This window comes from Chiloscyllium punctatum, chromosome 17 (genome assembly GCF_047496795.1).
Source record: "Chiloscyllium punctatum isolate Juve2018m chromosome 17, sChiPun1.3, whole genome shotgun sequence".
Taxonomy (NCBI): Eukaryota; Metazoa; Chordata; class Chondrichthyes; order Orectolobiformes; family Hemiscylliidae; genus Chiloscyllium; species Chiloscyllium punctatum.
In genome coordinates, this window is record NC_092755.1 from 91007986 (window position 1) to 91029886 (window position 21901).

Genomic DNA, 21901 nt, shown 5'->3' on the forward strand with positions numbered 1-21901 from the left:
ATTTTACACTCTTTTTTTTCTGATCCATTTGAGTCACCAGATTTGTACATTATGCCCAGGACAGAGAGGCACGTCACTCCCTTTTCTTTCTCTACCCTGAATCCCACACAGACCCAAACACGCAAAGAATCTGGTGTATCCAGAAATTTTTTATTTAGTCCTTTGGACTCCACGATGTGTCTCTGAACTTCTGTACCAGATGTCAGATTCCGGCTGTAAAGGAAGCTGAGTGGCTCAGGGCTTTGTTTATAATATTTCCTTGTAATAGCAGTCTCATTCTGTTCAAATTACAGTTACTGAAACAATGGTTCACTGTTTGCAAAGTACTGCAAGCTTATTCTACCCAATTGGTTTAATTAACGACAACTTTCTAAATGAACAGGATTTGACCATTTGCCAGGGTGAGTTGAATTGAATATCTCCACCTTGACGGATTCTGGAACTGGAAAGAGAAACAGAATTAACATTTTGTGTCCACTTTGACTCATCTTCAGGCCCTACAAATATTGGATTAAAGCCCAGGAAGTTCAGACTGGAGGCTCCCAACACAGAGATTTCTCATTCCAGAAACAAGGCTCATGTAGACATGGGTGAGCAAAGGTAAGAGTAGATCATTAAATCATTCTCAGTCAAATGGCAACATGATTCCTGAAGAAGGGTCAGATGGGCTAATGGGCTGAGGAGTAGCAGATGGAGTTTAATTTAGATAAATGTGAGGTGCTGCATTTTGGAAAGGCAAACCAGGGCAGAAGTTAAACACTTAATGGTAAGGTCCTTCGGAGTGTTGCTGAAGACCTTGGAGTGCAGGTTCGTAGTTCTTTGAAAGTGGAATCAGAGGTGGATAGGATAGTGAAGAAGGTGTTTGGTATGCTTTCCTTTATTGGTCAGAGGATTGTGAACAGGTGTTGGGAGGTCATGTTGCGGCTGTAACAGGGCATTGGTTAGGCCACTTTTGAAACGTTGTGTGCAAATTCTGGTCTCCCTCCAATCGAAAGGGTTCAGAAAAGATTTACAAGGATATTATCAGGGTTGGAGGGTTTGAGCTATAGGGCGGAGCTTTGGAGGCTGAGAGTTGATGTGGGCAAATGGGACTAGTTTAGGTTAGGATATCTGTTTGGCATGGATGAGTTGGACCAAAGAGTCTGTTTCTGTGCTGTACATCTCTATGACTCTATGACCCAAAATGTTGACTTTCCTGCTCCTCTGATGCTGCCTGACCTGCTGCTCCTTTCCAGCTCTACTTTTTAATCAACTCCGACTTCCAGCATCTGCAGTCCTCACTATCTTCAAATGGCAATACGTGTTGTCTGAAACCACAGGAAGTCTATCTGGGTGGACTCGACCTCAGAGACTCATATTCCAAGGAAAGATTTGGGGCTAGTCAGAATTGGAGGAGAAATAGGAAAAAAAAGAGGCCCTTTTCACTGATGGACAGAGCGGTAGCTTCAGATAGGCACTTACTCAAGTCAAAACATCTCAATCATGACACAGATTTCTGTTGAAAGTGAGAACATATGAATGGGATGATCAGCTATGGTCATACTGAATGGTGGAGGGGGTTTGAAGAGCTGAATGGTCTGGTCCTGCTCCTATTTCTTATGTTTCTAAGACATAAGTTCTGGAATGACTTCCTTCAAAGTCAAGAAATGAAATCTGTATTTATCAGAAAGACGCAACAGAGAGTGTAGAAGTGATTTATAAGAATGAGAAACTTCAGTTTAAGAGGATGGTGTGAAGAGGTTGGGCCTGTTTTCAGTGGAGGGGAGAGGGCTGAGAGGAGATTTGATAAGAGTTTTTCAAAGTCACAAGCAGGTTGGAGAGAGTAGATAGAGCTGTCCCTGCTCCTGAAAGCAAAAAGAACTAGAAAACACACATTGAAAATGATGTGCAGACAAAGCAAGGGTGTTGCGAGAGAAAAACACCTTTTCACTCAGTGAGCGGTTCGGGTCTGCAACGCGCTCCCTGGGAATGTTGGGGGGGCAGGGGTTGGAGGGCAGGTTCAGTTGAGGCATTCAAAAGGGGCATTGGATGATCATCTGGATAGAAATAGTGTACAGGGTTTTTTTTCGGGGGAAAGACAGGAGTTTGGCACTGAGGGATAGAACGAGTGCAGGCACGATGGACAGAATGGCCTCCTTCTGCACCCGGAACAATTCTGCGATATGCGAGCGCAAAAATACTATAGAAAAGTAATTCGCAGAATAGTTGTAAATGGGGATCTTGTCAACTATCGCTGGTTGTTATAGGAACCTGCTGTATGTACTATTTGAGTCGCTGGTGTTGCGAGGATTTTTTTGCAAAACAAGAAAATCCTGACTTTTTTTTGTTTTATTTAAGATATTCCACAAGAAGGGTGACGGGGTGGGGGGGGGGGGGGGAGAGCAGGGAGGAAATTGCTGGGATCACAGCCCCCGCCAGTTTGGCCGCCCTTTCCCGCGGAGGCAGAGCCAGGAGGAAGGCGCGGGCAGAGCGGCGGGGACTGGGGCGGGGAGGCGGGAGCGTGTGTGAACCAATGCCCAGCACCAGGAGCCAGTCAACGGCTTCAGTCAGTCATTCATTCACTCACTATCTCCAACTGTCAGCACACAGAGAGAGAGAGAGAGCTTCCAGCACCAGGGAGAGCAAAGCTCAAAGCAGTTCAAACCTCACCCGCCCCCCTTCCCAAAAAAAAAGCAGAAATAACTTTTCTTTTTTAACAAAAAAGTCAGAATTGGAAAAGCGATTGTAATTTCAGCTGCCAGGGAGTGGAGACTCTGCCAAAGCTTCAGTCCAAAGTCGATGGCAATTTAATTCTGCTGGAGTTTGCAAAAGAAGGGGAAGCTTTGTTATTTTGGAGTGAAAAAGGATTCTTCAACTGTATCCATTTGGAAAGAGAGAGAGAGAGAGACCAGGGGGTGAACTTACTCCTGGCTGCATTTCCCCACACATCTCCCCGCCCCTTCCCCCTGCAGGATTGACTGGGGGGGGTCGGGGGTGTGTGGGGGGGGGGTGGGGGTTGGCCTGGGCTGACATCAGGAGAAATCGCAGTCTGGGATTGATCATAAATCCCGATTAAATCGATTACTCCTTGGCTCACCCCTCCCCCCCCCTCCCCTCCCCAACCCAAAAAAAAGAAATCCCCAGACTGCGCGCATGCGCCGGGAGAGCTGCCAGCCAGCGCCGGGAAATTTAAAAACCGTTTGTATCGATTCAAAAAATTCAAAAGAGGAGATCGCAGCATTGAGGAAATCTCTGCAGGTACAGAAAGCTCTTCAGTATCTCTCTGCAAAACCCCTCCGCAACAAAACAAAAAAAAACCCAAAAAATCTCTTGCAACTGCGTTGCATTAATCCAGTTCGCATTCTCTTCCCTCTCCCTCGCTGTCTAAATGCAACTTTGAAACTTTGTGTTTTTAAAGGACAGGGAGGAGACAGAGAGAGAGAGAGAGTTGCGTGGAGTTTCGAAGGGATTTGTAAAAAAACATACAAAAAGAAATCCGGTTAATGATGAGCTAATTGCTGCTGTGAAGGTGATTGCTTTGATTTTCAGTTCCACACACCGTGGATTTCATTTTGTTTGCTTTATTTTCTTTTGCACAGTTTTGTTTGAACACAGTCGCACCTGTGCATTGAACAAAACTGGAAGGATTTGCTCTTCCAGAGAAGTGGAATTAATTTACTCCATAGTCTAAAATGTTGCTATTTCAGCGACTGTATCTGTTCGATTTGTGATGTTTATTGACACCCCGAATGTTTGCCTGTTTTTTATTGGTGGGGGGGGGGGGGGGGGGGTGATTCTTTGGGATGAAATGGTTTTGCTGAAGTGCTGGATAGCTACAATTTAAAAGCTACGAATGGTAACTAAAATCATTTTGCTTTCTCCCTACCAGTACAGTCTCTGAAAGGCGATGATAGAAAACGAGATTAGATCGGAGATGTCAGGGTTACTAAGGACTTCGGGACATGATCATTCAGCGCAGGATTACAGGTAAAGTCTGGAACACGCTGAGGGAGTGGGTGGGGGGGATTAACACAAACAGCAGTCACTACTAAAGAGAAAAGGCAGCCACGGTCTCTCTCGCTGTGGTTTCACATTTAACACTTTATATGAGATATGGCGCGATCCGAAATGTTTTCCAACACCCGATTTTTCACACGCCTGGCGCGAAGAGGTTCAACAGAAAACAGTCAAAAGAAAATTAAATCTGCAAGTTTAAAGGGGTTCAAGTTTAAAATGGTGCGGTCAGATCTTTCCGAGGGCCGAACGGCCTCCCACTGTAACTTTCTTAAAATTCTTCTTTCCCATTCTGAACTTTTGGGGGCGGGTTGCTGTGACTTCACTTTTAACGACAACACCGTTTTAGAAATGAAAGTATCGAGCCATGGAAATGGGAAACTGGATAAATCTGGGTGTGATACCGGGGCATTGTTTAGAGTCGTTTCGTTTGGACCATTCCACTGCCTCCCAGCCCATCCCTCTCTCCTGTTCTCCCACAAGGTGTCAGTTCCTCTCATTCTGTTGACCTGAGTCAAATCCTGTACCTCTCCAAAATAGGTTTCACTTCCCCACCCCCAACCTTCTGGTACGGAGTGAGGCGGGACAGGTCTGTTGTGCAATGGAATAGCGATGGGAAAGGATTGACCGCGATGTTTTGTTTCTGGAACGATTTTTTTGGTAATCCTTTAGGGGCCCCGCTGAAGTCCAGCTTCCAGGCCGTGTGTGAGAGCTCACTGGCCGGCTCCCTTTCCCGGCGCGGCCCGCAGTCGCTTTGATGTGGTGCCAATGTGTCTTTGAACTACTCCCAGGCAAGGGAAAGTCCCACTTCAGGAGAAATTTCTTCTGTCTGGCGCTCTGTCTGGTCTTAGGAATTCTCTTCCACAGAGATCAGTGGGGGTTGGCTCATTGAATATATTCCAGGCTGAGAGATAGTGGTGTCACCACAAGGGCGGTGAGGGGCGAGTGGAGTTGAGACTGCAGTCTTGTTTGAGTGGTGGAGCAGGACGGATGGACTGAATGGCCTACTCCTGCTTTGTATGAGGAATGGCCGACTCCTCATTTGTGGGATGAGTGTTGCTGGCTAGTTCCGCATTTATTGCCAGTCCCCAATTGAGAAAGTGTTGATGAACGTTTAGAGTAAGAGACGTCTACAGTACAAAAAGAAGTCTCTTTGGCTCATCATTTCCAAGCCAGTCCAAAACAAGCATCCAACTATTCTAACCCAATTTTCCAGCTTTTAGTCCATAGGTGCACATTTCTTCAATTTTATGAGGATTCCTGCCTCTTCCACCCTTACAGACTGTGAGTTCCAGATTACCACCTTCCTCTGGGTGAAAAGAGGGATTTAATTGCATTGAAAGCTGTTCAAAGAAGGTTCACTAAACTGATTCCTGGCATGAAGGCTTTGTCTTGTGAACTAAGGTTGATTAGGTTGGGCCTAGACTTGAGTTTAGAAGAGCAAAATTTGACTTTCTTGAGTATTTAAGAAAGTTGGTAAGGACAAGCCAGGGAACTATAGACCAGTGAGCCTGATGTCGGTGGTGGAAGTGAGTACTGCAGATGCTGGAGATTAGAGTCAGCATTAGAGTGGTGTTGGAAAGTGAGGCGGAAGATGAGGCATTCTTCCTCCTGGCTTGTAAGGGAGTGGTGATGGAGGAGGCCCAGGACCTGCATATCCTCGGCAGAGTGGGAGGAGGAGTTGAAATGTTGGGCCATGGGGCGGTGGGGTTGATTGGTGCGGGTGTCCCGGAGATGTTCTCTGAAGCGCTCTGCAAGTAGGCATCTAGTCTCCCCAATGTAGAGGAGACGGCATCGAGAGCAACAAATACAGTGAATGACGTGTGGACATGCAGGTGAAACATTTATGGATGTGGAAAGCTTGGGGCCTTGGATGCAGGTGAGCAGGGAGGTGTGGGCACAGGTTTTGTAATTCCTGCGGTGGCAGGGGAAGGTGCCAGGAGGGGAGGGTGGGTTGCTCGGGGGCATGGACCTGACCAAGTAGTCACGGAGGGAACTGTCTTTATGGAAAGCGGGTAGGGGTGGGGAGGGAAATAGATCTGTGATGGTGGGGTGTGCTTTTAGGTGGTGGAAATGGCAGAGGATGATGTGATGTATGCGGAGGTTGTTGGGGTGGAAGGTTGTGGGCAAGCTGTCGGAAGGAATCCTGAGGGACAGGAATTACATGTATTTGGAAAGGCAAGGACTGATTAGGGATAGACAACATGGTTTTGTGCATGGGAAATCATGTCTCACAAACTTGATTGCATTTTTTGAAAAAGTGACAAAGAGGATTGATGAGGGCAGAGAGGTGGACATGATCTATATGGACTTCAGTAAGGCATTCAACAAGAATCCACATGGGAGACTGGATAGCAAAGTTAGATCTCATGTAATGTAGGGAGAATTAGCCATTTGTTTACAGAACTGGCTCAAAGGTAGAAGACAGAGGGTGGTGGTGGAGAGTTGTTTTTCAGACTGGAGGCCTGTGACCAGTGGAGTGCCACAAAGATCGGTGCTGGGTCCTCTGCTTTTTGTCATTTATATAAATGATTTGGATGTGAATACAGGAGGTATAGTTAGTAAGTTTGCAGATGACACCAAACTTGGTGGTGTTGTGGACAGCAAAGAAGGTTACCTTACATTACAATGAGATCTTGACCAGATGGGCCAATGCGCTGAGCGGCAGCTGGAGTTTAATTTAGATAAATGCAAGATGCTGCATTTTGGGAAAGCAAATCTTAGCAGGACTTATACACTTAATGGTAAGATCCTAGGGAGTGTTGCTGAACAAAGAGACCTTGGAGTGCAGGTTCACAGCTCCTTGAAAGTAGAGTCGTAGGTAGATAGGATAGTGAAGAAGGCGTTTGGTATGCTTTCCTTTATTGAGTATTGAATACACAGTATTGAGTGCAGGAGTTAGGAGGTCATATTGCGGTTGTACAGAACATTGGTTAGGACACTTTTGGAATATTACGTGCAATTCTGGTCTCCTTCCTATTGAAAAGATGTTGTGAAACTTGAAAGGTTTCAGAAAAGATTTACAAGGATATTGCCGGGTTGGAGGATTTGAGCTATAGGGAGAGGCTGAACAGACTGGGGCTGTTTTCCCTGGAGCACGAAGGCTGAGGAGTAACCTTAAAGAGGTTTATAAAATCATGAAGGGCATGGATAGGATAAATAGAGAAAGTCTTTTCCATGGGGTGGGGGAGTCCAGAACTAGAGGCATAGGTTTAGGGTGGGTGGAGAAAGATATAAGAGAGATCTAAGGGGCAACTTTTTCACGCAGAGTGTGGTGCATGTGTGGAATGAGTTGCCAGAGGAAGTGAAGGAGGCTGGTACAATTGCAACATTTAAGAGGCATTTGGATGGGTATATGAGTAGGAAGGGTTTGGAGGGATATGGGCCGAGTGCTGACAAGTGAGACTAGATTAGGTTGGGATATCTGGTTGGACTGAAGGGTCTCTTTCAGTGCTGTACATCTCTATGACTCTATGACAGTAAAAGATTTTTCCTCATATTTCCTTGAAACCTCCTGTCCAGTACCTTAAACCTATAACTGCTAGTCATTGATCTTTCCATCTTGTTTACCTTTTCTATGCCCCCCATAATGTTTTACATCTAAGTTATGTCCCTCCCAATCCCCTCTGCATTAAGATGTCATGAAGCCATTAGTTGCCATTCTGTCCTAACTTAATTTCACAGAGAAATTTACCCCAGCCTGTCCAATCTCTCTTCATAACTAAAACTCTCTAGCCTCAGCGACAACCTGGTAATTATCCTCTGCACCCTCTCCAGTGCGATCACATCACACCTTTCATGTGGATTCCAGAACTGCACACAATACTCTAGCTGTGGCTTCACCAACATTTCATACAGTTGCAGCATAATCTCCCTGCTCAAATGCTATGCCTTGACTAATAAAGGCAAGTATTCCATGTGCCGTCTTATGAAATTTAACATGTGAAATGTTGGCAAGACAGATAGCTCGGGGTGATCTCACCTTCATATTTCCTGCATGGGGAGATGCTTTTTAGAAATCAAATTTTAGAAAATTCATAAAACTGAAAAGAAAAATTCACCTAAACAATAGCTAGGTTTGAATTTAAAAGAATCTTATAGCACTCACCTTGAGTGTATTTACTAGTAAAAAATTAAACATCAGAAAAGTGTTGAGTAAGGTCCAGTTGATCTGGTGGGGAAGGTGGGGGTGGAGGGGTTCCTATGTGATGAGACGTTTATAGGATTAACTCTGCAGTAAAGCTTTGAACTGATATGCTAACACTGCCTTCCAGTGCAGTACTGCAGTTCTGCAGTTTGGGAGCTGCCTTTCTGTGATTCGTGCATTTGATCAAGGCCATAGTTCAGGCTGGTATTAAACATTTTATCCAATTAGCCAAGAGATATCCTTATGCCCTGCCTGACATTTCTTTCTCACATAATATCACCAACAAAGACTGTTTAAAATCAGACAGGAAGCCATTTGGCCCATCTTACATGTGATAGCTCTTTGAAAGAACAACGTAATGAATCCTTCTCCCTTGCACTTTTCCTATAATTCAGTGATTTAGTCAAAAATGTTAATTAATCATTAAGGTTGCTGCTCTTCTTGAGTAGTTGCTGGTACAGATTTATTGTCTAATTAACAGTCAATCACATCATTAATTGTATCAAATGCTTCATGACATCTTAATTCTTTAATTCTGCTGTTTAAAAACCTGCAATGATTTTTATCTGAACCTTTTTTGTAAGAGAGGTTCCAATTAGATTAGATGCTCTACAGTGTGGAAACAGGCCCTTCGGCCCAACAAGTCCACACCAACCCTCCGAAGAGTAACCCACCCAGACCCATATCCCTCTGACTAATGCACCTAACACTATAGGCAATTTAGCATGACAATTCACCTGACCTGCACATCTTTGGACTGTGGGAGGAAACCGGAGCAAACCCACGCAGGCACGAGGAGAATGTGCAAATTCCACACAGACAGTTGCCCAAGGCAGGAATCAAACCCAGGTCCATGGCACTGTGAGGCAGCAATGCTAACCACTGAGCCAACGTGCCACCCATGTAATGCAATAATTGATTGGGCATGCATTTGGAAAGGTGGCTGCCTGACTGCGGTAACATTTGGCAGGTTCAGAAAAGGTTGCATTCTGTCCTAACTTAATTTCACAATGAAACTGGATTTCCTTTTCTGGTCTTAATGTGATATTTACTTTGCCCTTGAAAAAATGTTCTTATTTGATTGGATGAAATTTATTAATATCAAATGGATACATTCAAAACAGTGCAAAGTTGTTGAACCCCATTAGCTATTTGCTGAGTCCTGCATTGTGTCACGGTAAATGATGAAGCTTCTTTGTCATGCAGGATGCTTCACTTATAACATTGCTCAATGGGAAGTTCTGATTTTGCAATGCTGCCTAAAAAGAGTAAGACAGATAGTGTTTACAAGTATTTGCAACTAGATTTTTGTGATTTTAAAGGAATTACCTAAAATGAGACCTTTGCATTCATATAAATAAGTGTCTGCTGAACCTTTCTCCATTCTGTCAGGGGAGGTGGAGAGTTGTGTCAAATTTGTTGAGGTGGCATAACATATAAATGTGGTATTAATGTGTTTAAAAGTGACTTGTTGGTATTGAGTGTAAACAATTAAAGAAAAATGTTAGTAATGTCAATAGTAATAAAGTAAATCCTCTTTAACGATAAGTTTGGGTGTCATTTAGTGCATAAAGGCAGATTTCCATTAGAGTTCACCTTAGATATTTAATATTGGATGGTCTATTATGAGAGAATTTGTGAGAGAATTTATAAGGAAAGATGGAGTATTTTGTCTCTGCTGTTCTATGTAATGACACACATCATCTAATTAGATCCAGCCAAGGCCAAATGTATAACCTAGTTATGTCCTTTCAACAGAAAACTATTGCAAAGAATTATCATTAAGCTTAAGTCCTTTGTTGGCTGATGGCCCTGTTTCAATGGTGATTGCTGCAGAGAGTGTCAAAGGAATCAGATCAAAGAAGTGGCCAAGTCCAACGTTTGTAAGGAAGCTGGATTACTGTGCTGAGCGAAATTATTGTAGCTCTACAGTTGTCAATTCAGAACCTGCATGCTGTCAGACTTGGCTACTGCACTGAGCTAGTCTCATTCCCTTCACGGTAATCTCAATGTTCAAACAAAAATATATTTTTCAAAAAGGTACAATCAATTAAAAAGCAAACTTATTTTATTTGAGCATAATTCTGTGAGAGTGTTGGCTTTATATGTACCTTGTTTAGTCATTATACATTTAAATACCAAATCAGAATCCACCAAAGCTTGGACAAGATCTAGAAAATTGCTTAAATATTTGCTATTGTAAATTAAATAAATATTATAGCATTTTCGTTGGTATTCTTTATATAAGGAAGCATTAAGGTTTTATATTTTGCTCTATGTGTGAACCATACTCTATATGGATGTAGTCATAGAGTCCTTGGAGAATATTTTCATACGCATTCACTGAACCAAATGAAATTGTACCCACAACACCACTTGCTGTTTTCCATTGGAACCCTACTTTCATCATCCTCCCAAAAAGCTGTGTTGATTGAGCTGAAAAAGCTACTGTTTTGTTTTAAATAAACCTGTTCTTTTTGAAGTGAAAATAACACATACTTATTGAAGGACAACATATCTCTCATTTTGATTCAAGGTTTGTTATCATGAATTCTAACCCTCTGTTCCCTGCAGATCAGCTAGAGTGGCAGGCATGATACTGTGCATATTGTATATGTCTCTGCCCCAAGCTGAAATAAGGTAAGTGCACATCTTGAGAGCCGAGTGTCATGGAGAGGTTGACTGCCCACCTGGGTTGTATTGAAGTGTGAAGGTTTTCCTGATAGCACAGGCATTAATTACATTTTACTTTTTGTTGCTTTGTGCAAGTGGTTTCCTTCCCTCAACAACTGAGAGGAGATTGACACCACGGGCATCTGTAAATGGTTGAGGTATCAGAGGGCGTGAGATGATATTTCAGTTTTTGTGAAAACAATGACTCTGAAGGGTGCAACATTGGAGCACCAGCTCATGGTATCATAGAGAGCTGGTTTTCTGGGGAAACACAGGAAAATGAAGTTGAGGATTGTCAGATCAGCTGTGATCTTGTTGATGGAGTGGAACTCAATGGGCTGAATGGCCTACGTATCTCCTAGATGTTATGTAGCTTCAACCCCATCTTTGTCAAGCTTTCAGTCTCAGTTATGATGCTGTGAGTGATAGTTGGCTAATTGAGGGATTAAAATGATCCAGATCATTCTAGTGGATGTGTCAGTAAAAAAAACTGTACAGCTCCATACACACAAGCTTGACCATAGTGGAAGGAGTTAAACGGAATTAAAAGTCAAGACTTGCATTTACATAGCACCTTTTATAAATCTGAATACCTGACATTGACATCTGGGGTTTGGGGGAGGGTGGAGAAGGGGAAAAATCAGGAGCAGCAATTACAACTGTTTCTTTTTGTCTTTCCACCCTACAAAAAATAAAATCAGGGCACAGGGCTCTGAGGAGAATGGGTGATGGAAGCTGCTTGATGCAATTTCATGATAAATCTCAGAATGTGTGTTAATTGCTGCACCATTAGAAGTCAAAAAAACTGGAGAGTAAGTCTAATCTGACTTTCCCTCACTCCTCTTCCTCTTCAAGTCCAGGTGAACAGAAACAGTGGCTGAGAACCTGAGGGTAAGTCACTTGTGTGTCCCCACTGCCAGTGAACAGTGACTTACAAAACCATACTCCTAGGATTATTTAAGTCAAAAAATGCTTTGCAGACAGGCAACTCTTTGAAGAACTGATGATATTCTTGACATAAATATCCATTACATATGAATTTAAGAAAAAATTTGTACTGTTAAAGCGGACAAGTGCTAAAGTATGGGTGAATCAACAATTAAAAACATCCATTTTAAATCTCCATCTTGCAATAATAATTTGTCTTATAAGTTTAAAATGGCTACTGCAGTCACAGTGACCATGAGAATGGAGGCAACTCTTTGAAGAACTGATGATATTCTTGACATAAATATCCATTACATGTGAACTTAACAAATAAATTGTACTGTTAAAGTGGACAAGAATAGATTTGATAATCTGACAAGATATCTTTGTCGAAGGGGGTTAGCAGTGATGCCAAGTGAAAGACATTGGTGAGAGGAATAGAAGGTGGCTGCAGCTCTTCACTGCATTTCACACCCAGAGACCTCTTAGCAAATGAAGTTACAAGCAAAGGAACAGTCACACTGGAATGTAGATCCTCTTGTATAAATGTGGTTAACTAACCAAAAAAAATCATTATATTCATACACAAGTCCACACCCATTGTAGGATAATCTGCATCATTCATCCAATTTCTTTGTGACTGATTGCAAACTGTTTCTCAGTTGTTTTGGAATAATTTTATCACCGTCATTTATCCTTGGGTGAGATTGTCACGAGATAAATTCTAATCTCCCTGCTATTGGAAATATGTTGTTAAATTTGAAAGGGTTCAGAAAACAATTACAAGGCTGTTGCCGGGGTTGGAGGGAGAGGCTGAAAAGGCTGGGGCTGTTTTTCCTGGAGTGTCAGAGGCTGAGGGGTGACCTTATAGAGGTTTATAAAATCATGAGGGACATGGTGAATAGCCAAGATTTTTTTTTCACAATAGGAGAGTCTAAAACTAAAGGTTCAGCGTGAGAGGAGAAGGATTTAAAAGAGACCTAAGGGGCAACTCTTTCACACTGAGGGTGATGCGTGTGTGCAATGAGCTGCCGGACGAGGTGGTGGAGGCTGGTACATCACAACATTTAAAAGACATCTGGATGGGTATATGAATAGGAAAGGTTTAGAGGGATATAGGCCAAAAGTTGGCAAATAGGATTAGATTAATTTATGATTTGGAGATGCTGGTGTTGGACTGGGGTGTACAAAGTTAAAAATCACACAACACCAGGTTATAGTCGAACAGGTTTAATCAGAAGCACACTAGCTTTCGGAGCGACGCTCCTTCATCAGGTGATAGTGGAGGGCTCAATGCTAACACAGAATTTATAGCAAACATTTACAGTGTGAATACAGTATCACTGTAATCTAACAGATGAAGGGCTTAACAGACAATCAATTTTTCAATGTATAATTTCAGTTACATCACACTGTAAATTTTTGCTATAAATTCTGTGTTAGGTTTGAGCCCTCCACTATCACCTGATGAAGGAGAGTCGCTCCGAAAGCTAGTGTGCTTCCAATTAGACCTGTTGGACTATAACCTGGTGTTGTGTGATTCTTAACTAGATTAAATTAGGGTATCTGGTTGGCATGGATGAGTTGGATCGAAGGTTATAACTCTACCTTAAGTCCACAGTATGAATGGAAAATGAACAATATGTTTTTAATGATATTCTGGAGTTATTATGAAGTGGTCATGAATCAGGATTGAAGAAATTTGATGTCCTCAATTCGATTGCACCTGAGTCCCAACTCTATGCTGTTTGATATTTAAATCATCAAAAGCTCTTCTTCAGACTTTAACTTACTCTCAAGTGTCCATTCTTCTAGTTTTAAACTCCTAAGCTCTCCTTGTTCCCTCTGAGATGCATTAATCCAATCTTTGCACATAGCCTCTGGTGCTTGCATGAGAATTTTCAGTGTTCTGCAGCATCAGATGGATTGTCAGCTTCTGTCCTTGCCATCCTCAGAATAGGGGATCCATCCCTTAATAACAACTGCAACTGAAGAAAACAATTTAAATTCTTGTAGAAAAATGTAAAAGCTGCCATAGCTCTGCTCCTTCATTGGAGAGAGGGGTCGACTGGTGGTGGTTTAACCTGAGGGTCACCATACCTCAGGCAAGGGGAGAGGTTGAGATGGAGATCCCTTCATGGTAACCTGAAATCATATTTTACATTCAGTTGACATCCTGCTTCTCTTATACTGAGGTATATACAGGAAGTGATTATTGTACGCAAGGAGTTGAGTTTTGTAGTAGCCCCAGAGTGTGCATATTGTTGTGTATTCCCTGTATGTTATTGTAGGGTATAAAGGGCAAAGTTATACACGTGTTGCATATGGGTAAGATGGTGATATCCTCACAGATTGTATATGATGCCCCTCTGTCTTCACCACTGTTTAGTTACCCTGACACCTCCTTGTTCTGTAACTGATCCCAGTAATGTTTCATTTTAAATGAAGAGGATACATACCGTCCACTATATCAAAGGCTATTCCTTTAATGTTGTTGTTATCCAGCTACATTTTGGATATCCTTCACGTTTTTGTCAGGCAATATTATTATTAAAGCAATAATGATACTGCCAATGTATTTCATATTTTCAGAAAGCAGTATTATCATGTCCAGACAACCAATGTGGGAGAGACACATTATTGGTTTTTTTGAACAGTGTAAGATTGCCTGTTATTGTAGCCATCTGCCTTCACCTTCTAGTCATTGAGTCATAAAGCTGCACAGTACGGAAACAGACCCTTCGATCCAACTCGTCCATGCTGACCATATAACATAATCTAGTCCCATTTACAAGCACTTGGCCCATATCCCTATAAAACCTTCTTATTCATATATCCATCCAGATGCCTTTTAAATGCTATAGTTGTATCAGCCTCCACCCCTTCCTCTGGCAGCTCACTCCATGCACATACCACTCTCTGCAGGTCCTTTTCAATTTTCCCCCTCTCACCTTAAACCTATGCCCTCTAGTTTTGGACTCCCCCACCCCAAGGAAAAGACCTTGGTTATTCACTCCATTGAAGCCCCTCATGCAGAATTGTTCATTGCAGTTTAATTTCCTGAGTTATACATTCATTTAGAACTAATCAGCTATCAACCAGTAGCAACCTCTACAGCATCCAGGAGAAATTGAAGACTGAAGATGCTGGAGATCAGAGTCATGAGTGTTGTGCTGGAAAAGCACAGCAGGTCAGGCAGCATCCGAAGAGCAGGAGAATCGACGTTTCAGGCATAAGCCCTTCACGTACACTCATTACTGCTCACTTTGTAATACCTGCATGAGAAAGTGCTTCAAAATGTCAAAACAGGTCTTTTTCCCGGTTTCTTAAATTAATAGTTATTCATTGTGCAACTTTTAAGTGCATAAAAGTGAGGGATCTCTCTGCAAGGAGACGTGTGCCGTGTCTGCAACAAAACTCCTATTTTATTTTCCACTGATTTACCTCAACTCTAACTTCCCACTTTGACGATATATAATTGTTTATCCATCACCTCAGCCACCCTGGTGACCTTCTGAGGCCAATCATTTCTCTCTTCTTCTCAAGTTCTCTATTTGAAGGTTGTTCCTCCCCATAATTACCAGAACCATTACCACAAGTTGGGCAAGGAGTCAGGTCCCAGTTCACTCAGCCAGATAAAGAATTAATGCCCAGGTTGCTGGCACTGATCTGAGTCAGACTGACCATCCAGCCGCCAGTGAAGAGTCTTTGACCTGTTGTGGTGACACACACTTTAATCTGGATGTTGTCATCCGGTGCTGTGGACGGTGATGAGAGAGGTTCCAATTCCTTTCTACCACATGTCTGACCAGAAATCTCTCCTGCTGTTACTGCCTACCATTGGCATGTGTTGGAATGATTTATCAGTTGACATTCAGCCTGGTTGGCTGTACTATGAGCACATGTTCCTTGGGCATCAAATCTGGGAGTGTTTGGTTCAATGGTAGGACTGTTCAAAACCTCCCTACAATTGATTTAGTATTTGATCATTAGCACAATCTACTTTTTGCTGCACCTCCCATCATTACTGCAGATTCATTTCACTGGGATACTTGAGACAGAAAACTATCTCTCACCATTCAGGCTGGTTTCAAAGTCAGATCCAGGTAAATGGATAGTTACTGCACAATCCAGTCCCACTCCCAGTTTCATTTGGAGTTTCCAATGGATGTTGCTGAGTCCCAGTGGCTGTGTGCAGTAAATACTTTTGTGAATGAAAGCATTTTACTTTTTGTGTTTTGCATTTATTATTCTTTACAAAAATTAATATCTGTTTAAATGGAGAATGCTGACAGAATTTGCCAATTTGTGTCAAAGAAGCTGAGATTCCAAAAGGAGCTGAACAGGCACAAACAATTGAAGTGTTAAATCACACCTTAATCATTCTGCAGACATTAATTCAACTCTGTCACAGCCACACTGGACACAACTCCTGGGCAGAAGTCAAGGGACACGAATAAAATGCATATTGAATTTGAGCACTTTTGCCTTTGCAAGTGTATTGTTTAAAAGGAGTTTTTAAGAGTTCCACTGGGACTCATCTAATAAGGACAATCCTTGATCTGCAAACAGAAACAAAAAAAACAGGAATGTTCCACGTTTAGCTGATGCTTTTCCTATTCCATGACCCAGACTGCAATGGATCAAGATGGGTGCAGATTATCATAATCTCATTGGGAAATAAATGCTGACCTTGCCAGTGATGCCCAAATCCTGTGAATGAATAATAGCACCAAGGTAACCAATTTTCAGCTAGTACAACAGTCAATAATACTCTTTGCTTTGGTGTCCCAGATCTATCATGGACCGAAATCAGCTAATGTATCACTAGCCATATTGGAAGGTGCAAATGTGCACTGGCTCATCAGTGTCAAGCTCTGCCCTAAAGGTGAATAATTGGCTACAACCCAAAGTGCAGGGTTTAGGATTTATCTCACATGAAGGATGATACCCCTGTCTGGACTGTCAACCTCGGTTGTGTGCTCAAAACCATGGAGTGGGTTTGAATCCATGATCTCCTGGCTCAGAGTTAAAGCTGCTATCCACCCACTGCTGAAGGCTTAAGGTGCTGAAGTTTAACTAGCTAAACTAGTGAAACCAAATACAGGACAGAGGTAAACACCTCCTTCTTTAACACTGACTGTTCTTACAGTGTGAAACAGCCCTCGATAGGTTCTCCTTCCAAGTTGAATTAGTGAGTCAGACTGGTTGGTTAATGATGCTCTCCTCTGAATTATACCAGCCTGCCTCAGCTATGAGGGTTACCATGTTGGCCTTACACGCCAGACACATTCGGAATTTCCCTTCAAACCAAGAAGAGCCAATTACAGTCTCTTTTCTCTCCCTCCAAACCCAGAGGATGGTATTTATTTCATCAGACCACCATCAAATGTGGGTTTAAGTCTTCACTGAGTGGACAATAGATGAGCAGTTTAATTTACTATCAAATGGACTCCTGCAGTTATAATGTAAACATACATCTACAGAACACGGTTTCCTCAGCTTGAGCAGCATTCCTGATATTTCTGGTATTTGCAAGTTCCAAAAGACCTTCAGTATCCATAAGGATTAATTGGAAGCATTTCATTTCAGTAGGATATGCCAGCGGCAGAACACTTGCTTTGTGTATTCCATATTGCCATTAATGTGATCAGATTAGGCATGGAACTCTGGATATATCAGTGGATGGTCTCATATTTGCAGCCAAACAGTACAATGAAACTTTTTCCTACCACACGTGTGACATCACTGGGTACCTCTCTTGCCTCTGAGTCAGAAGGTTGTGAGCTTAAGTCCCAATCTAAGTCTAAAAATGAAAATTGACGATCAACTGCAGGACCCAATCCTGTGCTTCACTGTCAGTAATGCTGTCATTCATGTCAGATTTGGAACTGAGATCCCATTTGCCTCTTCTGGTGGACCTATAGATCACTTAGATCTGTTCTGAAGAACAGCAGGGAGTTATCTCTGGAGTTCTATCCAATACTTATTCTTTAATTGAAATGACAGAAACAGATCATCTAAATATTTTCATGTTGCTGTTTGTGGGATGCTGCCGTGTGAAAAAATGGTTCAAGGGTATTTCATTGACGAGAAAGTATTTTGGACCATCCTGTGGTCATGACAGGCACTATATAAATGGCAGCCTTTCTTCTCAGCAGCTGTCATCTCAGGGTTCATGGATAACCTTCTTCAGTTTGGTAGAATGTCTTCATCTGGGCACTTTGTAGTGTTCAAATCCATTGATGTTCAGGAAATCTGGATGTGATATTGTGCATGAGACAAACCATTTAATTCAGGTCTTTGTGTTAGTTTATCACCGAGGTATTGACGCTTAGCATCAATCAAGATCTTCAGACGAAGAGTGGGGCGGTGACAATCAAAGTGATTACAGAGATTGTGATGGGGTGACATACCCTTTTTCAAAGTAAAAGCAGATGTAGATGTGAACTAAGACTTAAATCTTCGAGGAATGTTTTATGTTTAGTCTTCAAGTCTCTCATGAGAGCATTATGCCTTCCTGAGGATTTCACTCAGCCTCATTGCTTGTACTTTATCTCTCCAACCCTACAATCATACTTTGAACCACATTAATACTGCTTATAGAGTCAGAGAGTCATACAGCATGGAAACATTTGGACCCTTTGAACCAACCAGTCCATGCTGAACATAATCCCAAATTAAACTAGTCTCACTTTGCCTGCACTTGGCCCATATCTTTACTTGAACATGTTTCAAAGACATAACAACAAGCATCAGTTCATTCATTATAATGGCAGAGTCTGAGAGATACTGGCAAGTGTTCACAGTCCATATTATACATCTTTGAATGAGGGAGATATTAAACCCCTAGAAGAATTGGGTGAAGGGGGACCCAGTGCTGAATCTTATCAGAAATTGGCTGTGCCATTTTTGGTGAGTTTCCTGGAGAGTTTCTCACCATGAGTCCTGGCGAGTTTCCTTGCACTAACTTCCCAAACTTGCCTCTCTATCTGTCCACCAGCTCCCTATGGCGTCCCACTCACCCATATTCTCTCACTTGCTGCCGGCTGAAGTACAGGTCACCGTCAGGCCTGCCCAGGATTTCTAGCATCTGTGCTCAATCGTGCATCTGGCCAACTGCATTTCCCAGATGATCATTCTTGGTACCTTGAGTATTTGCCATGTTTACCATTATGTGGCACGGGGTAAGGGTCATTTTTGGTAGTTCCCTGCCATCAGTCCCCTTCATCTTTGCTTTGTCTTGGATGTAACAATTAATGGTAGAGGATATACCAACTTAGAATATCTACAGAAGAGGCACTGTTCTTGAATTCTAAGAAGGTTTATTGCACGATAGAAATAGGTACAAATACATTTGGACAGACATTACTATAAGGATTCAGGGAGCTGATACAGATACATCTGCCCCTCCAAAAGCTAAATTAGAACTTCTTGTGTCTACCCCACAGACTGTGTTTGAGAGCAATAGAATGGTTGGTTGGAAGCAATTTAGCATGTACATTCAGAACTTTATTCATCTCCCTCTGAGCTTTTTTCTGCATAGTTAACCCATTTTACAATCATGTATATAACTTTACCAAGTCTCCAACTTCACAAATGCGGGTGGGGACATTTGGCACTTTTTCTCAGAGTGCATTTTCTTCAGACTTGGAAGAATCAATGGCTCCTTGCTGATCCCGGATCTGATCTATGGACGTGTCCTTGGCTCGATGATTCTTTTCACTTGAAAATCCTTCACAAAGGACGTAGTTGCTGTGTAGGTATTCTTGTTGGTTCCTCACCATATGTGGTGGAACGACAATCTCCTGAATTTCTCAGAAGACAGTTGTTCTGTTGAAATATTGATTTTTTTTATTCTTGTAGTATCCTGGATTTCTGGAACAGGCAATCACCTTCTAAAACGGAAGAGATAGCTTCTTTTTTGCAGTATCCCAGATGCTTAGACCAGGCAGTTTCTTCTTCTTGATGCTGCCCTGAAGCTGTGCATGTTGGTGTGTCTCCCATTGAGTCATTACCTTCCATAAGTTGTTGGGTTGCTGCATAGGTTAGACATCTTCAGTCACCTATGGGTTGTTTGACTGAGCTATTTTTTCGACTCTAAGTTGCATTACTGAAAGACCATTCCTTACTCAGCACTGTCCCTGACACACTCATCAACTCATCTGTTTTAGGAGACGGAGAATTGAACATTTTCACCAGTCCTGTGATGGTGGTGGTTTCCTCTGTGTTGACAATGTTAAACAGAACTTTTCTGCAAACATAGGAACGAGGAGCAGGAATAGGCTTTTCAGGCCTTTGAGCCTGCTCTCCCATTCCATACGATCGTGGCTGATTCTCCGTCTCAATGTCATGTTCCCACTTTGTTCCAATATCTACCCTTGCCTTTAAAATCTAAAAAAAAATTTCTTGAAGTGATCTCACTGGATTCTTTCTCACATCTGGATCCTGCCATGAGATTGGGAAGTTAAGTGAAGTCCATAATGGTTTGATTCTGGACCAGTGTTTGGACAGCAGTTAGCCTCTGAATCAGTTGGACTCTAGGAAGTTGTCAATTACACCCACGTCTACTGACGAAACTGAGGTGGAGACAAGTATGCAGACTCAAAAGTGGAGCTGGTTGAATGTGAACAGTGCACATATTTTCAACTCTGTCATGGGTCTTGTGTGATAGTGCCCCTCATAGCATTCCTAAACTTCTGTAAGTTACTCCGGGTGCAGTCTTATCTCTGTACACTGATACTGTTCTAATAGCTGAAAATGTGTTGCTGGAGAAACGCAGCAGGTCAGGCAGCATCCAAGGAACAGGAGAATCGACGTTTCGGGCATCAGCCCTTCTTCAGGAATGAATAGGACAATAACACTTGGCCCTGTATTAAGCATGAAATCAACAGGATTTTCATTGACATAGATTGACTCTGTGTCTTCTGGCTTGGCTGGATTTAGCTCGCTCCCCCTTGAGTGTCTTCAATGAGGCATCTTGTCCAATTCAGGTAGATATCTTGTCTAATAGTGGTGAGTGTCCTACTTGAATTTCTTTTTACATATGTGACCAGCAGTACTTTTGCTGTTCTGTAACAGTGTATTACATCAACTAGAAATGACATACAGTTTTTAATATGTAATATTCCTTAGTGATGGTTGAATGTTGTTTGTACCTGAGTCCTGTTGATCTCAAAGCTGATATTGGTTTCAGCATTAGGTCTTTGTCTTGTTCTCTGTGTAGGCTTGTCATAAGCTTCTCTAGAAGGTGTCTATACCATACAAACTGAATAGATTCTTTCACTGGTTGAGAATATTTTGGTTTCTGCTCTCAGGATTTGCCTATAAGAGTTTCTGCTTTCAGAACAATTTGAATATATTGCTGAAAAGTTGAAGCTTTCTTGGACCATACAAAATCTGACAAAGTTTCATGGAATTCCAAAAACAATTAATTCTTATGAATTCTGATTTCAAAACTCCAAATTTACATTTTTTTCACAAATCTGTAAAGGTCTACAGTTTCTGCTGGAAGCGAAACTCTTGTGTTAAATCTTGCTTTTTCAAGAATTTTATTTGTTCTTAAATAGAATTGCTTATCAAAAGCTCCTGAGACATCTTCAAAATATCTGTAGTCTCTTTGATGTTTCGTCTGTTAATCGTGCCAACTTCAATTGTACCCACTGAGTAGTGTTATTGCCCAGCTTTGGTGGCTGTTTAATTTTGAAGTGATGTTCTAACTTAAGAACTGTCATCACCATGAAGTCCAATCTTGTGTCCTATATAGTCCTTTTCTGACCTTGCATCTACTAGGAATCATTATTTCATTCCAGTCATAGAGTCATAGAGATGTACAGCACAGAAACAGACCCTTCGGTCCAACCCGTCCAAGCCGACCAGATATCCCAACTGAATCTAGTCCCACCTCCCAGCACCCAGCCCATATCCCTCCAAACCCTTCTTATTCATATATCCATCCAGATGCCTTTTAAATGTTGAAATTGTACCAGCGTCCACCACTTCCTCTGGCAGCTCATTCCATACACGTACCACCCTCTGCGTGAAAGGGTTGCCCCTTAGGTCTCTTTTATATCTTCCCCCCCCTCACCCTAAACCTATGCCCTCTAGTCCTGGATTCCCCCCACCCCAGGAAAAATACTTTTTCTATTTATCCTATCTATG

At 42.2% G+C, this 21901-nt stretch overlaps 1 protein-coding gene across 2 annotated transcripts in view; it reads left to right on the forward strand.

Annotated features, from left to right (window-relative positions):
• The first annotated feature begins 3055 nt into the window (after positions 1 to 3055).
• foxn4 (forkhead box N4) overlaps positions 3056 to 21901 on the forward strand; it is a 47697-nt gene continuing 28851 nt past the window's right edge. Inside the window, exons 1-2 of one of the 2 annotated variants that reach the window (XM_072587878.1) lie at positions 3056 to 3237; positions 3869 to 3966. In XM_072587878.1, coding sequence (XP_072443979.1) covers positions 3887 to 3966 — 80 coding nt within the window. In that variant the 5' untranslated portion in view covers positions 3056 to 3237; positions 3869 to 3886. The remainder of the gene's footprint in view (positions 3238 to 3868; positions 3967 to 21901) is intronic. The other variant, XM_072587877.1, reaches the window with a different exon arrangement.